General features: G+C 44.4%; 1 protein-coding gene across 2 annotated transcripts in view; it reads right to left on the minus strand.

Moving 5' to 3' along the window:
• Positions 1-17,071, minus strand: part of FGF12 (fibroblast growth factor 12) — a 219,344-nt gene that overhangs the window by 70,076 nt on the left and 132,197 nt on the right. For both annotated transcript variants that reach the window (XM_030954697.1, XM_030954696.1), the window contains one exon: positions 6,721-6,831. In XM_030954697.1, coding sequence (XP_030810557.1) covers positions 6,721-6,831 — 111 coding nt within the window. The remainder of the gene's footprint in view (positions 1-6,720; positions 6,832-17,071) is intronic.

The following is a 17,071-nucleotide window of genomic DNA, read 5'->3' on the forward strand; positions in this document are numbered from 1 at the left end:
CACTAGGATCAAGCATCCTGCTTCCAGTTACAGGGAAGGACTGCAGCCATGGAGCTGATAGTGAAAGGAAATTTTTAAAAGTACTGAGTTTGGCTGCCTCCCAAATGCCTTAACACACCCATCAGTCTGTCTGATCACTGCCTTTGCAATTCCAAGGGCTCATCCCTGCTCCCAAGCAAGAGCATCGTGATGGATTTCTGAGGGCCAGCTGAGACAGGGCAACTGCACATAGACTTTGCCTGTGGCAAATGCAACACCACAACTCAGTTTAGCTCCCCTTGAAACACATTTGAGCCTAGTCACACTTTCCTGCATTTGCCATATGGTAAAAGAGTGCACAGACAGCGACCATGGCCAGAAGAATGCAAATTAACTTGACTGTGTGTTTGCCCATGTGATCCTGGGCTGTCAAGGGAACGAAGAAACTCAAGAAAAGATAGTGTTTCACTCTGGGACATCAGCACGGCTCCCCATTCAGGACCAGCACTGGAGAGGACAGAAGAGGTCAAGATCTTCCATTATTCAGTTTTACTGCAGTCTTATTGATTAAAGCATTGCAAGCACTTCCTCTCAGTTAATTACTTTATTGCTTGATTCCCACCCAGCAGACCCTGTATCTCATTGAAAGACTCTCCCCATGAGTATATACATTAATGTACTGTCAGGCTTTTGCTACATTTCTAACAGCATGGGCTCTAAGAGGAGACTATTATCAGCACTGATAGACTGAGCACTGAAGCATTAGCATGGCTTTGTTTCTACTGAGCTTTATAGGACAAGAGTATTTAGATGTTGCAGGATCCCTTGTGCTTCAGCTCACAAAGAGCTAATTAGAACTCATCCCAGGAAGCTGAAGATAGGGAAAGATGGGCAGAGGGTCAGGCAGAAGTATAAGCACAAACACAGTGGAAATACTTCACTCAAGGTCTCTTCCTACACAACAGTCCTGAAACAAGAATATGCAATGCCACTTTGCACAGGACATCTACCAGGCGCCTTGGCTGGGCTGGTTTCAGGGTTGCCTCCAAAAGAAGATCAATAAATTCCAGTGCACATTAATATAATTTTTTCTTCACTTAATTCCCAAGGAAGAGTGGATGACTCCCCTCAATGAGCTGCCTAAAACTGAGGAGGCACCTCAAGTCCAGTGAAAAAACCTTCATCTCAGCCTCTTCTTGTGCTTTTATGCACCATATTCCATAAAACATCAAAGCATGTGCTGAAGTCTTACCAAATCCAGTGCCTGTATGTGTGTTTTTGGGGGAGAATGTCAATAGATGTATACAGAAAATGCAGTCCAGGCTGGGTATTGGTCTGTGAATAACTGGAGTCAAGGACAGTGCTACTTTGGTACTGTCCCTAGACAAGACAAACACATCCCAGAGTAACTACTCAGCACTAAAAGTGTTGCCTATCCCTTTCTCCCTACCATGAAGGTCTAAAACCTTCTGCAATTAACAAGTCTATAAGCAATTCCCCTTCCCTATTTCTTCCTCCTACTGAAAAATGGAGCATATTACTGCTAATAATGAAACAAAATGGGCATCATCATTCATTTCCTACAGCCAATTTGTCTTGCATAGGAAATTTGTGACAGACCATTCAAAGCATTCATTAGGCAGCAAGGTGATAACACCCAGAATTAGTGGTTGAGAAGTTCCACTTGGAAGCACCCACGTGTTTCCAAATCTCTTTCCACCTCTACATGCAAAGGAAGCAAAGGAACAGTCCTATTGTGCTGTGCTACAGCAGGAGGACCGTGGCCAGTTCCCAAACCCCCTGAGACCCTGCTGCACCCATGGCAGAGCATCTCCTCCTCTAATGAAGGGGAGCAAGTGGGTAGGCAAGCATAAGGACAGAACGCTGACAGGGGTAACTGGCAGCCAAAAGAAGTTTTAGGAAGCAAATTATCTTCCTCTATTAAAAAACCCAGTAGTTTGGGTCAATCAAGATTCTGTAAATTCCCAGAGCAATGTCTGCACTCAAATCTAGAAATACCTTTGTAGAAGTTGATGCCTTTTACTATCATGCTTCCAAATAAGTATTTCATATTTTGAACAGATTTAAAAGCTTAAAAGTAAGAATGTAAAAATGGAGGGAAACCCCTCAATTAACCTCAAAACCAAGATGTATCATTTCTTGTCTCAAAAAAAATCTGATTCATTTGAAACAGCAGATTTGAAAACAGGAAAGAGGACTAGCTATGGTAGAATAGAACTGCACACTGGGTGTGTTGATGTGAGAAACAGAAAATTTAAAAAATGCTTTTAAAATTGTTTCTCTTCTGCAGATGGCACATATTCTATGCCATCTGCAGCTTCATGGAAGGAACATGCTCTTTTACTTCATAGGCAAAAGGGAAAAACTTGAAAATGTTGAATATTTGTTCCTTTTTTTTTCATTATATCTTACCATCTTCAACCAGTGGTATTTACACCTTGACCCTACTACTTCTAGCACACTCCAGTCCTAAATGCATGAGTATATTGTCACTGTTATGTTATGGTAATTTATCAGCTAAATTCTGAATGCATGATTCCCTATGGGTCTAAGTTATCTACGGAAATGGAAGAGTCAGGCAAGACCTGCCATATACAAGGTGTGCTCCATATGCTCAGCTTTAAACAGCAGCAAGTCAGAGGAGCTAAAGTAATTTATAACAGGTGATTTGTTCTTGAGCAAGACATTTGTGCTGCAGGTGAATAACAAAGAACTGATGGAGGATACAATGGGCCAGAGCAGCCTCAGTGCATGAGGTGGTGAGGATTAAGGTCCTGAAGGGAGTGAGGAAGGCTGCTGAGATGATCAAGAGGCTCTGGTGCAACACATAATGAAAGAAGAAACAGAGTGAACTGCATTTGCTTTTCTCAAAGAAGGCAAAGATTTTTCTCAGAGGAACACAATGAAAGGACAAGAGGCACTAGACAAAAGCCTCAAATAGAAATGAGGACTGAATATGAAGAAAATCGTCTACAAGGAAAATAGTGCAGCACTGGAATCTGAGAGGTTATGAAATAGCTCATTGCTAGAAATGTTTGAAAGAACTCAACAAGGCTCTGTACAGCTGAAGATAACCCAAGTGGGATGCTGGAATGCAAGCCTCTTTAACCTTTTGGTGTTTCTGGCTGGAAAGCCCCAAAAAATATCCTAGATATGCTGGGCTGTTTCCACCTGGTCAGTCCAGTTCACCTATCCTTGCTGTACTGTTCATTTGCCAAAATTTCTCAGATGTTCAGCAGGATTGTGTGGGCAGACAAGGAAGTCCATTTGCTCTATGGAGGGGCATTACCCTGCTCAGCCCAGGGAGAGCAGTAACAATGCAAGCACTGACAGCAGCAGTGAGCCCTGAAAGGCCACTTGAGATCACTGGAGCTGGAAGGAAAAGATACTGCCCCAAGCTGGGGCTCATACATCACAGGAGGAGCACAAACAGGGGCCATACACCATGAAAATACAATCCAGTGGGAAGAGAACTCTTCACATATGCCAATGGCAGTAGCCAGGGAATGTGCCCCCTTGCTTACACTGAGATGGCACGTCTCTAACAGCATGGCAGAAGGAACAGATGTCCCAAGTGCTGGCTCCTGGGAAGCTGGCTGGATGCCCATTCAAATGCCATTAGAATTTGGCTTCTGGGTTTTTTTTTTTCTTTAAGTGAGAGGAGGTGGAAAATAAATGCCATCAGCTTCAAGAACATACATAAAATGGGCAACAGATAATTAATTTTAAAATTGCTTAAATATTAGCAGTTCCTCTAGCATAAATAACTGGATTTTTATTAGAACTTTTAATTCCATCAGATGTATCTGAGGGACATGGCGTGTCTCATTTTAAACATTTATTTTGTCAGAGTAAACCAACTTAATGTATTCCATGAAAATTATGCATTCTTTCACAATGCTAATTTGAATAATCAGTGTGGGGATACAGAACACAAAGCAATGTATGGAACACAGTGTTCACCAGCTGTTTAACTGTGCTAAGATGACTTCTGTGTGGAGAATAGATGGTCATCTAGGGTGGGAAGGATCCTCTTGTGGCCCTTCAGAGTGCTCTTCCCTGCCGTGGATGCAAGTTAACCAAGCGCTTTTCAGGGATGGGAAAACATTATTTATCTAGTCTTGGATGAGTTCTACTCTTGCACACACTTCTGACTGGCTGGTCAGGAATCTTGTGCAGAAGCACTTTAAAACAGAAAACTGCAGTGAAGCAAGTCTGTAAGCTGTTCACTTAGACAAGTAACTTTGGACATTCTTCTGGTCAAAATTTGAGATTTTTTTGGAGGAAGAGAAAAGAAACAAGGAAATCAGCTTTATTTTGGCACTTCCAAAGTGCAAAATGCGATTTCGTTTCAAAGCTGTAACTGGAAGCTTTATATATTCTAAGATGTTCATTCACACGGAAGCTTTATTGATGAGATCATGTGGTAAAAAGTTATGTAAAATTGAATAAAGCATAGTCCTTATTTCATTTTCAGAAGCCAAATATTATCAGGTTGGATTCTTTCCCTGAGATCCCCTGAGATCAGAAGATGGGGAATTCTTTGGCTTCAGTCTTCTCTCAAAAACTTGCCTAAACTTTCCAGCATAGTCTCTGACTTTGAGCCAGTGGCTTGGCACACTTCAGTCAGATGCCTCCTGTCCCACCAAGCTGCTGAGGCAAGGCTGCCATCTCACCAGATAAATTTACACTCTAGAACTGTACTTCAGCCCATCTATTTCCAGTTAAGAACACTGGGTGGAAGCAGCTCTCAAGTACTCAGCACCTGGCCAAACTCCTCTCTGACATTTCTGGGGGATAAATAAATCACAGCTCTTTGGGCAATGGGGACCCAACCCCAGACACTGGAACTCAGGAGGTTTCCCTGCAACCACTGAGAGTGCAGCAGCTTCCCTCATCTCCCCTGTCACTCTGAAATATTGCGGAACTGCTCTTACATTTCTCTGCTGTTTACCTTAATTCATCCCTGCTCCCATTTAAGCCCATTACTTTGTTGTTCAGTCCTCCATGATAGATGAGGGCAATTAATCTCTGTCATCTCTAGCATATCTTCCCATGTTTTTGACAAATAGGCCTCCAATGGGATTTTCTGCAGTTTAAGAACACCCCAGGTCTTCTTCCTTTAAAAAGCAGCTAATACAGCCCACTGAACTCACCCCATGTGTTGGTGTCTGTCTGAGATTATCTCAAGGCCAGACTCTTTTGAAGGAGACCTCCTGAGTCTCTGAGCATAGAAGTGTGTGTGTGTCTAAGTCCACAGATTCTCCTGCTCCACACATACGTCAGAAGTTGTCTTACTGCAATTTGCAATATTTAATTTGTTCAATATGAGTGTATGAAAAAGGCCCAAAACCTGGCATTTGCATTTGATACAGGCCATATTTCTGGTGGATGAAGCCTCTTGGGTCATTCCACAAGGGCTTTGCCAGTCACCTGCAATTTCAGTCACCATCTTCCCACAGCTCCTCTCTCCTGTATGGACCCCCAGCCCTGAGCTGCCTGCAGCAGGGCAGCCCCAGAACACAGCATGCTCCTCACTACAGCACCCTGAAGTTTCCTGGGGATGGGGTACACACCAGGATGTGGGGCTGCAGCCACCCTGCACCTCCACAGCACAATGTCAATGCTGCACCCCTACAGATATCCCTCACCTGCAGCCCAGGCCCTGCCTTCCTGGAGGAATGCCATCTTCAATCCAGCCAGGAGCTTCTTTGAATTAGACCAAAATTTGTCTGCAAATCGAGCAGGCTCCTCCTTTCACAAAGCACATGAAGTCTGCTTCCATCAACCCTACCACACAGATTAACATTTGTTCACCTCTAATAATGACAGGGAAGCCAAATTCCAAGCTGGCCAGGTTAAATACCCCTTTAGCAGTGGTGCAGGGAGCTCCAAACCAACACAGATAAGAAAAAGCAAGACTTGAATCCTACCCTGTTGATGCAATTTGTGGCAGCAAGGATCTGAGCTTAACTGCCCACTCATGGACAGCACTCTGATGCCTATGAAATGCAGAGATGCTGCAGAAAATATTCTACACCCTTTTAAACCTTTTAAAGAGCTTTGGCATTGACAAAACTTCCTCTTCAAAAGGAAAATTGACTACTGCTTTGCATGCATTTAAACCAGTATGGCTCCTGCACATGGCCATGGCTTTTAAACTGTGTGGCTCTGCTGCCCTTTGTCATCCGCACAAACCCAATCCTTTTGAACAGAGTTTTGGAAGATGACCTCCTTTGACAAGGTCGTTTGATACCCTCAGCCCTTACACCAGCCTCAAAGCACGAGACTTCAGTGAACAGCTGCTTTTCTCCAGCCTAGAAATTCCTGATGCTTGCTGAATTTTTGAGGCTAAAATAGTGAAAACGATTTTCTCCTCTTCTCCTTGGAGAGAGAATTCCCCGTATCCTTTACCCACGTGGCATGTGTATAAATATAATCTCCTTTCTCTTCTGGCAGCAATTCAAATCATGGGTTTTATTCTCCACCCCACCCAGATGGCAGTTACAGAATCGGGGCAGGAGGGAAGAAGATCGGAGAGGAAACATATGAAATTATACTGGCAAGATTTAAAGGGGACAGATAGAGAGAAAAAAATATGCAGAAAACAGCTGTCTTCCTCCTAATTTGATCCTTTCAAAAATGAAGTTGCACAAGTGAGACCCACTAGGTGATGCATTTGATTGTAATTGGGTTGCAAAACAGGCTAATTTTTCTTACTGTAGTCACTGTTTTCGTCCTTGGTCCCATCAATTGTACCATCTGGGTGCATCTGCAGGAAGTATTCCTGCTGGCTGAATAACCTTGTCACAATTCCTTTCAGCTGGGGTTCTGCAAAATAAAAATAATAATTATTACCAGATATACTGAGTAGCACAAGACCCAATTTGCTTGTCCCCCATTAAGCCCTGAGTAAATGTAGAAGTGCTTGGCAGGTAAGACTGCTTTCAGTGATTCCTTTCAAGCATGGCTGTAAAATATTCACATATAATACACAGACAGGCAAATACAATTGAGATCAGATGAGCAGGTAAAATGAAATGCATACTTGGTGCAGTAGAAACAGATTATGGAACATCAATTCTCTGAAAGTTACCTACCAAATGGAAGTATTTAGACAGTTGATGTATTTAGAATATGCCACTTGTTCAGAAGAGCATTTGCTAGCACTGTTGCAAAGAATGTGCCCATTGTTTCTTATTCTGCTTCTGAAGCCAACCACCTTGCTTTTTGTATGCTTGAGTCATTATCATGCAGTGCCAGTTTTATGCCAATGAAAAGCTACTAAAATCACTGGTATTACAGTGGTGTAGACCCAGAGCAACTGAGTGCTGAATCAGAGCTGCATGTGAGTGCAACTCTGTGGGATTTGGGGAGAAAAATTTGGAAAGGAACAGACACAAGACATTACCAAAACTGACCTCTGAAACATTTATGGGCACCTCAGACCACCTCTGTTTTAAAATCCTGCATGTTTTCCCCCCTCCTAAAACATGTGCCACACACTCTGGCAGATTAGAATCTTTGTCTCCAACAGGGACCTTTCCCAGTCCCTGTGTGTCGGGAGCCAGCCATGCCCTAGCTGGCTCTTCCCTATTGCCTCTACCACATTTTATACCTTCCTGCTGAAGGGTAAAAAGAAAACATGAACAAAAGTAAAACCAGCTTGAACTTCACATGACAGAGGTGTGCAGCTTTACCACCTGCCTCCTTGTCACCCTACCAATCAAACACAAACTAAGTGGCCAAAACCAAATTCAGTTGTAATCATGCACGTTTAAAAATTTGTCACAGGCATTGCTGCTGGAACACAAGTGAGCTGACTGCATGTGAGCAGACACACTCACTGCATGGAGGAGATCCTCCTTGTGCGACAGGACTTTGTGGTTTTACGTGACCACCCTCCAAAAGTAAATAAATAAGCCCCAATTATTGCTGGCTCAATGGGCAGGAAAGAATCCAGCGTAGCATACCAAAATCTCGTCAGGCTCCTGCCTTTCATGCCTCTGGTGAGGCTGTTTAATAAGCCATGGTTGTTACATAACCGTGGTCACGTTGTGTGTTGATGTTCCCATCCCGAGCCCCGCTCGCGCTGCATCCCTGCACGACTCCCCTTTGGGGAACCCTCACCCTGCTCTCCTGCACTGACAGCAGCAGGCATCTCACAAGAAGATAGGCTGCAGGTGCAAAGGATTTTAGTTTCAGCAATCCCTACCCTAGCCAGGGGAATGTCAGGTACTTTCTCACAGCTACAAAAGCCACTGAATAAATCACATCAGATGGTTTCTGTGCTGCCTTAAAAAAGAAGTGATTTCAGCGCAGTGAGTGTCGTAGGCTGCAGTCAGGCTTTCTCCCAGCAACTCTCAATGCTGGGACAGTAAATTAGTACAATTGTACTGGTCATCTACTAAGAGCTAGTGTTGGTCAAGCCAACATAGGTCAAAATGACACCTAGCAAAACACTTAGCTCATTCTTCTTACCTAAATGAATTACCTGTTTTGGTGAATATAGAAGCTTGATTTAACTTGCTCTTCGTTAGAAAAGCAGATCAAAGCTAGAGGAAATGAAAAGCTGCATTCTCAGGCACAGATGCCTGCATCATCCTCCTCAAGTCTGTCCCCTTCCTCCCTTTTATCTAATACCACAATAGTAAAGGCACTAATAGGCACTCTTTGATATGAGACACCTACATTTGAGTCCCTGAATGAATCTTAGCCTTCATTTTACTCACTGGTTAAATTTTAATGTTGAAGTACTTTGCATGAAATGGAAGAGCTCCCAGAAGGAGAGATTTACAAGATGCTCCTGCAGTCTGAGGTTTTCTGTGTGCTGGAGAAGTGGGGAGGTCTTGTCTTAAAGTTCTCTGAAGAGGGGAGAGAAAACAACCCTGACCTTATCTCTTTACTTTGGAAGATGACTTAGCTACAGGATAGAATTAGAACAGCAACTTTTCCTCCTTCTTAGGGATGCAAACTATATTTCAACCATGCAAATAATTTTGGAACAGGAAAATCTCTCCCACTTCTACAAAATACACTGTAAAACACTGACCAAATCTGCTTGCTGTTAATAACTTATGACATTTTCAGAGTTTATCAGAATAGCACCCAAGATCCCCTGATGCCTCCTTTCTACAGATGCAAACACTTGCACCAGAAGGCTGTATCACCATAGCAAATACAGGATAAACCCTTTCAGGTTCCTTTCTCTTATTGACCTGACAGACACCTGATCAGCTTTAACAACTGCCCTCTTCATAATGCCAGCTGTTTCTGAGTCATTGCCTACCTAGGGACAAGGTGGAGGGGAGATCTTGTGTTACATGACCTGGTTTTGCTGAACTTTGAAGCTCACACCAAAACTCAAAAGTACAACTCAACGGGAGTGAAGCAGAGTTCTCAGCCATACAAAAAAACACATTCCTCTTGGCCCTAACACAGTCTGAAAGCAGCAGAGCTCCTGTCTCTCCTCACTGCACAGATCCTCTTCTGCAGGAACATCCCTGCCCACACTCATTTAGGATATCCTGTAGCAAAAAAATGCCTCTTCCAGACACCAAAGGATTGGAGAGCCTTTTGGAGACACACAGGTCTCTCCTTCCCTGGTTTGTTCATTTCCTTGGGTCTCTTTCTACAGCAGTGAAGCTGCACTTTCAGGTACCTTTAGCAACCTTAACAAAACACAGAAGCAGCCAGGAGGTGCACACCAGCACTGATTTCTCTCCTCTAGCACAAGGAGGGCTGAGGAGTTGCCTGAGCAATGGGTGATTTGTCTCACACAGTACAACCCTCTCTCCACCTGAACTGATCTCTCTTCACATCCCCAAACCCCCACAGGCTGGCCAGGCCAGGTTCAAAGGGTCCCCAAACCACCAGTATCTCTCCAGTGCCTGCAAAGGAAGCAGCTCAAACACAAACAGGGGCACAGGTGACAACAGCTGCTGGAGTAGCTGCTTCCCACCAGGGAACATCTTGTCTTATGTCTGAGCATAAAGTGAGGTACTGGGATTTGCCATTCATACAGTAAGCAGTGTGGCTGAAGGACTACAGACAAAATTTTAGGTGGAGACAACTTCTAACAAGGAGCAAGGATTTACTCATCTTCCCCTCTCAGTGTGGAACTATTACCAGAAGAGAAAATTGTATCATCAGAGGACAGGAATTTTGCTGCTAGCCCAGAGGTAAAATGCTGCATGCGACTTTTAAGAGACCTACTTTTGTCATATCATATATTTTAACATCACTTCTTTTCATCTACAGAGCAAATCTATCAGTCTTCCAGCACTGCTAACCCTTATGCTGCAGCATTTGTGCTGAAAACCTCAGTTTATAGAAAAAAACCCTCAAAACCAGTAAGTCTCCTTGTCAATTAAGGATGCTGAGACACCCTGGTAACTCAGAACAGAAAGACAATGAAATAGACTGAGAACTTTCCAGGTTTGCAATAAAAAGAGAACCACCCTTCCCAGCAGATATTATTGACAGTGCTTACTGGAGTACTGGGGGGAAAAATACAATAAAACCCCACAATCTCTATACTTTTGTCTGTATTTCCTTCAGTGGTACTGCTCCAGGCTATAGTCAATAAGAGAAAGAATCAAACGGTAAAATAAAGGGGAAAAATGCAGCACAGATAAGCAAAAACTCTGCTATGAGCATTTTTTTTTCTGTAATTCTTAGAATTTATCGCAAAACAAACCTACTCTCTAGCCTCAGCCTTGTAAAGCAAATGGGACTCAAATCCTCTTGCTTTTAAAGGTGCAATACTGCATAACACACTTGGGATAAACCTATTCCTCCCCCTCAGGCTCCTCCATGTGCACTTCCCTTCTGCTACAGAAGCAGCTTTCCCTGCAGAAATGGAACTGAACTAACATGGACAAGACTTCAGCACCAACTTAGTGTCTCCCTAAACACAAAGTCAAGCACTTCAGAATGGATTTAAGAAAGATGTTCTTGCTGCCTTAATCCCAAACTACTGACTGAACAGAAGAGATTTCCATGCAGCTTCTACTCCCAGTGCATGACCCTATGCTACCAGGTTTCCCATGCAATATGTAAAAGGATATTTTTATCCCCACTTTATAAGCAATACTACTATACTTCAGGATGTTTACTTTAAAGATCTTGCTCCAGCTGCTCATATACAGCTGTTGAGGGCTGGGGAGTACTGGAGAAAACTCAGTGGACTCTCTTTATACAGATGCAGTAAGCTCAGTTCCTTCCAATGTGGCAATTCTGGAAGATGCAAAGGAAGATCATGCTCAGGAAGCACCACAATGGGAACATCAGAGGGCAGAACAGAACAATAACACAGAGCAGTAGCTAAGCTTTAACTCTCCTAGTGTGTAGCGTCTGTCAGACTGGGCACTTTACCTTCAGTGAAGACACAGTTGTCACCTAATGCCCCTTCTTAGAGCAGTCATCCACTGACAACTCACTGAACATCCCCTGAAGGGCATCTTGCTTGGTTACCCTTTCCACAGGCCAAACTCACCACTTCTGCCTGCCCTGCTTTTAACTTTCTGAGCCCTCTGGCACAGCTGAGGCCAACTAAATCATGATCTGACTGCTAATCTTCCTGTCTCTACTTAAATGGTAATGTGATGCTGCCATTATTCACTTCTGCTGTCCTGCTGCTGAGCCTTAAAGTCATCTCAGTTCACCATGAGCTGCTGTGCTTCCTGCCTTATTATGCAGCTACACAGTGATCTTCATCCTCCTGGGGCTTGCCAAGGACATGATAGTTGCAGGGTGCTCACATGCACTTCGCTTGATCTCCAGGGGCATGCTCACTGAAGGCCAAAGGATCATGGCTAAATCAGCTCCTCTGCAGAGTCATGTCCCTCACCCTCAAGCTGCAGGCATTGCTGAAGATATCTGCTGTGTGCTATGGGGAAAAGAGCAAGAGCACTGACAGAAATATCACTCTTTAATGACCTTTTCATTTAGCTCTCCTATTTTAGGTAAATAAGGAACTCACCCCTTAAATGGAAAATGGAGAACACAGAAGTATAATAACTCCCCTTAATGCAGAGAGGAGCTATGAAGTTATGCATCAATGCAGCATTTAGCAAAGCCCCACTGAAGGCACCAACTCCTGCTTATTTCCATCAGCAAAGCAGCAGCACTAAACCCCCGGGGGAGGACCCCTACTCTCTTATCATCGCTGTAGGGTAGCTCAATTTGCTCCAAACCCTGCTCTGAAGCAGCAAAGAACAGGGCACAACACCAACTTCCAGCTGCAGCTCTGCTATGGAAGGCAGTCTGATATGGTCTCATTTCTTTCGACTCTCAGAATGCCCCTTCTTACAGCAACACATGACCTGGGGCTGCAGCAAGCCAGTCCCCACTTTGCCTCGGGCTGGGAATTATGAAAGGACTCAACACAACCACACTCACAGAAGTCACCTCAATCTGAATTCTCCAAGTCAATGGCACAGAACTCAGAGGAGCCACTTTTCAATGAACTCTTAAAAAAGATGAAGGGCTTAGTGACCTTTGAGGGATTTGAGCCACTGGCTCCAAGGATTCTTGCAATGCACAGCAATGCTCTTGGTTGGCACGCAAGCCTCCACTTGAGGTTACTGGTGCAGAACTGCTTCTAAATCTACTTCAGAAGTTACTGTGCTGGGTGCCAGTGGTACTCAGTGTGGGTTATGGCATAAACTCTGAAGCTCAGGGGCTTACTGCTCTCTGCACAACGAGCTGTCAAACAACAGATGACTCTGCAAGCTCAGATGGGAAGCAGCGATTTTCTATCCAGCAACCTGCAATAAGGTACAAGGAAGGCACCTACTGCAGAATTTCCACAGGAGACTTGCCCATTTGTTTGCCCTCTTTCACTGCAGCTCAGTGCCTCTGTCTGGTCTGAGCAGAGCAAGGCTGTGAGAGATGCCAGCAGCAGGCTCCCAGAACAGTCCCTCTGGCACCTCCTAAGGACATTGGTCTGCTGAGGGAGGAAGCATCTCCAGCTCTCCTCTGAACCAACCCAGCACACTGCTGATTCCCTTCTGTGCCTGTGCAACAGTTTTGCTGAGGATGTGACTGCAAACACGGGAAATGTAATACATCTCAGGAGCATATTTCACCTAAATGTTCTTCAAACATTTGTTTATTGCAATTAAACATTTTAGCCTGGAATTTACACATTCCATTATTCTTATTTTCCCCCATTCAGGCTGCAGCTGTCATAATGGGAGGCTGATTTATGACTCACCTAACCAGCACTCAAATCCTTAGCACACCAAGCCCAGCATGCAAGTCAGAGCATAAACTGCTCCTAATTTACTTAGATTAACTCTGCATTTTAAGTGCCACTGCAGAAACCGCAGTTCCCCTCCCCTAAAAAGGATGGGTTCCAGAATACTCGATAAGCCAAATTTTGCAAACACAAATTTTGTAGACAGAGAAGGGCACCAAAATCCCTCCTTCAGAAGTACAGAATTAATAAAGGCTTGTAATAAATCTGCACAAGAATCAGCAAGCTCCATGCAGATTACTATGGTGACAGGCATCAGCACAGAACTCGGGCATGAAAAGCTGAGGGAGACAAATGTTGGGGTTGTTTTCCCAGCCAGGAGTTGCCAAATTCTCCAGGGTGTTTGGAGTTAAGATGAAGTAATTTGACTGTCTCAAATTAAATGCATCACTATCGACATAAGTTTAATAGCTCAACACACTACAGTGATTCACTGAATCCACCCAAACTGGGAAGCTCAGGAATAACATCACTTGCAACTGTGAAAGGAGCTACTGCCCTTGAAGACCCAGAGTGTTTCCTCTGGCCAAACACCCTAACTCTGCCATGCAGTGACTGTGGCTGTAGGTGTTCAGCAGATGCTGCACATGGCTGGCTGCGGCTGCACCTGCAGTGAGTCACGCATGGAGCAGGTCGGAGCATCGTGAGCCACACGCGGGATCCTGGAGGACACTCCAACTGTGTCACGCAGGTGTGGAGGTGGGAAATCCTGCTGCAAAGTGCTGAGCGTTTTCAGCTCCCTCGGGAGTCACTCAGTGCACAGAAGTGCACGGGCAGAGGCAAGACGTTTATTTCCCAGTGTCACAGTACTTTCCAGTTTCTGTCACTAAACTCAGCAAAATTGTTTGGAGCTGAAGGACGTGTATTCCTTGAGGAAGCCTACAAGCAGGTGGCCAGGATGGCCTGGGCAATGCTGCCTGTAGCATCCTGAGTAACAGGCAGGGAGAGAGCAAAAGAACTGCAGAGCCAAGGGAAGTGAGTGACACAGGGGAGCATTTGTGTTTATCTGGATGTCTCCTCAGGTTACCTGCACACAGGTCCAGTCACGGTGGGTAACAACAGCTGCCCAAACATGAGGGAGCTGTGTAGCAAAGCCAGGCATCCAGCCCCACCTTGCAAAGCTGCCATGAACCCCTCTAGTTTAGATGCAGTCATTTGGCTTAACACACTGGCACATCACTGAGCCTGTGAGTAGGATGGAGAGACGGAAACAGACTTACTGACATCAAGATTTACTCATGAGGTCCATGGCTACGGGGGCATCAAACAGTCAATCCCAGCTCCTTTCCCAATGATGCAGAACAAAGGCCATATCCAGCCTCAGTTTAACATGATTACAGGGATAATGCCACCCTCCAATTACAAAGCATTCATCTGGAGAAGATGGCTCTGGGACAACAGAGCTGCATGGGTCACTCGTGTATTTACTCATCTCAAGTGTGAATCCCCACCCAGGGCTAGTAACTACAGAGAAACAACTGGTGTTTCCAGGATGCATTACATGTAATAATGGGCTGTGCTGGCAGGGATGGCCTCTCTGTTTGAAGGACATGCTTCCAAAAATGACATTTCCCTAACTCAGAGGGATGATGGGCTCAAGTTGATGACAGCACCATCAGTGCAATTGCCTCCTGTCACCGTCACTGAGCCACTAGAGCAGAATGGCACCTTGTAGGCAAAAAGAGCATCCACGGAAGTGATTTCCTTTCCTGTGCTGGAGCCTGCCAGGAGGAATAGTAATTATCTCTCCAGCATGGAGCACAGCTGCCCGCCTGCATCCCTTCACGATGCCTGCTTTGCTCTAACCAAGCTGAGTCCCTCCAGGGAAGTCTTATTTCTCACTTGTAGAGTAGGTGGAAATTATGTGATTGCACATCCATGGCATTTATGCAGGCCCTCCCATATCCAGGAATCAGCTTTACAGGGATGTTAATACAAGTCTGAGGTAAGGGGCAGAGAAATTAGTCATATAAAGCATTGAAAACTAGGGGTGCCACATGGAATCACTGCTACATCTCTGTGGATGGTCTTAGGACAGCCTATGGATGTTAGAAAGTAAAGAAGTCACCCTGCAGCCCACCCACTCTCCAAGATCTGGATCCCATGTGACAGCCACCTAAGGTCAACAGCTCAAGGATAATGAGGTATGAAGATGTGGATGAATTTTCCCAGAAGACAAACACCAAACTAATGTACACGACACATGAGCTATCCACTCTGCACAAACACCAAGGACAAAACAGCCATCACAGCACTGCAGGACCAAAGAGGAACCAAAAGACCACTGCAAGTGAAACAGTGGGACAAAAAGTGGATGAGAACCAATGGCCCACCTGCGACCAAGCATTTTGGCACAGAATTGCTGACTGCTTCTGAGTAAAACTGTCTAGCTGAATATTTCACTGAAAAGTTCAGAGTAGGAGTAGGCAAAGCTATATACAAACTCCATCCCACTAAGAAAAAAAGAGAGACCTGAAAAGAGTGCAAGAAAAAAAGAGAGACCTGAAAAGAGTGCAAGTTTTCATTTTTTTCATTAGACCTCGTATTTTATTTGGAAATGTAATGAAAAAAATGTTAACAGAGCCAGAGATTAAATCCAAAGTTTCATTTTAAGTACAATGAAATACTGCATTGAGTCTGAATCCTCTTCTCCCCAGAAACTTCTTTTCTTTGACCAGAGAACTAAAAAAACCCAATTCTTCATACAGTTCACTGCCACATTTGTCTTTGCCTCCCCCAGGATGTGGTTTATGTTGCTTTGTTGATCCAGTGTGTTTTAGCAGCAGACAAAACTTCAAAACATTTCCCTTTCAAGAGCAATTTTCTACACCTGTATTGACTCCAGCACTGATGATAAAACCAAAGCCAGGCAGGAACAAAAGGCATACAGAAGAGATGTAGTGCTGTTCCAGAATTTATGCAGGATAAGGTTTTTCAGGTAAGGGAATTCAAAAAATTAGAAATTTAATGCAAAATAAGTTGTAGCTACAGCTCCTAAGCTGTCATTTTCCAGCACAGTCAATGCCTTGGCTACTGAAGGTTAAAGCCTGCTCATAAGTATGGCTAGCAGAGCATACAAAATGTATTATTTATTTTGAGGAACACCCTGCAATTATTCCTGACATATTGTGTAATTAGCCAAAATTACAGCATATTCACCAAGAGTGAAACAGAGGATAGCATAAATATTATGTGTGAGCCCACAGCCACCGAGCACATTTCATCTGGGTGCAGATGTGTCTCAGGAACCACCCAAGTGTGGTTCTCCCTGGCCCCCTGGGCTGTGCCAGCTCCTGAGCCAACACCCACAAAGGGGAAACACGGGGAGTAAAATCCTGATTCTCCCCATGCCAGCAATGGGAGCTCAAGTGCTGCGTGAGGATTTAACAAATGGGAACACCCACACTGCAGAGCTTTCAGGATGACTGAGCCCAAAGCTCATACCAGAGAAGAAGGGGTATATTCCCACATATGTTATGCTAAGAGAGGTGGAAAGGAGAGCTCAGAAGATGTCTGCAGAAGCTGCTTGCTTTGCTGCTTCAAGCTGACAAGAGGAGAAACTGAAAAGCAGCAATGTCATCTTTGCCATGCTTGCAGCACCTCTTGGCCTGCAGCTTCCCAGAGAGAAGGTTTCCTACAGAGCTATGCGGCAGACCCACCCTAAGGACGTGTTTGATGGCTCAGAAATCCTGGGGAATGTTGTGGCAGTGCTCTGCCACGTGTACAGTTCGAAAGATTTTATTTTGTTCTCTGGACTCCAAAATGCAATATAAAACTTTGTCACTATTTATCAGATTTCTTCCTGGTTTC

The sequence above is a fragment of the Camarhynchus parvulus genome, chromosome 9 (assembly GCF_901933205.1).
Source record: "Camarhynchus parvulus chromosome 9, STF_HiC, whole genome shotgun sequence".
NCBI classification, from domain to species: domain Eukaryota; kingdom Metazoa; phylum Chordata; class Aves; order Passeriformes; family Thraupidae; genus Camarhynchus; species Camarhynchus parvulus.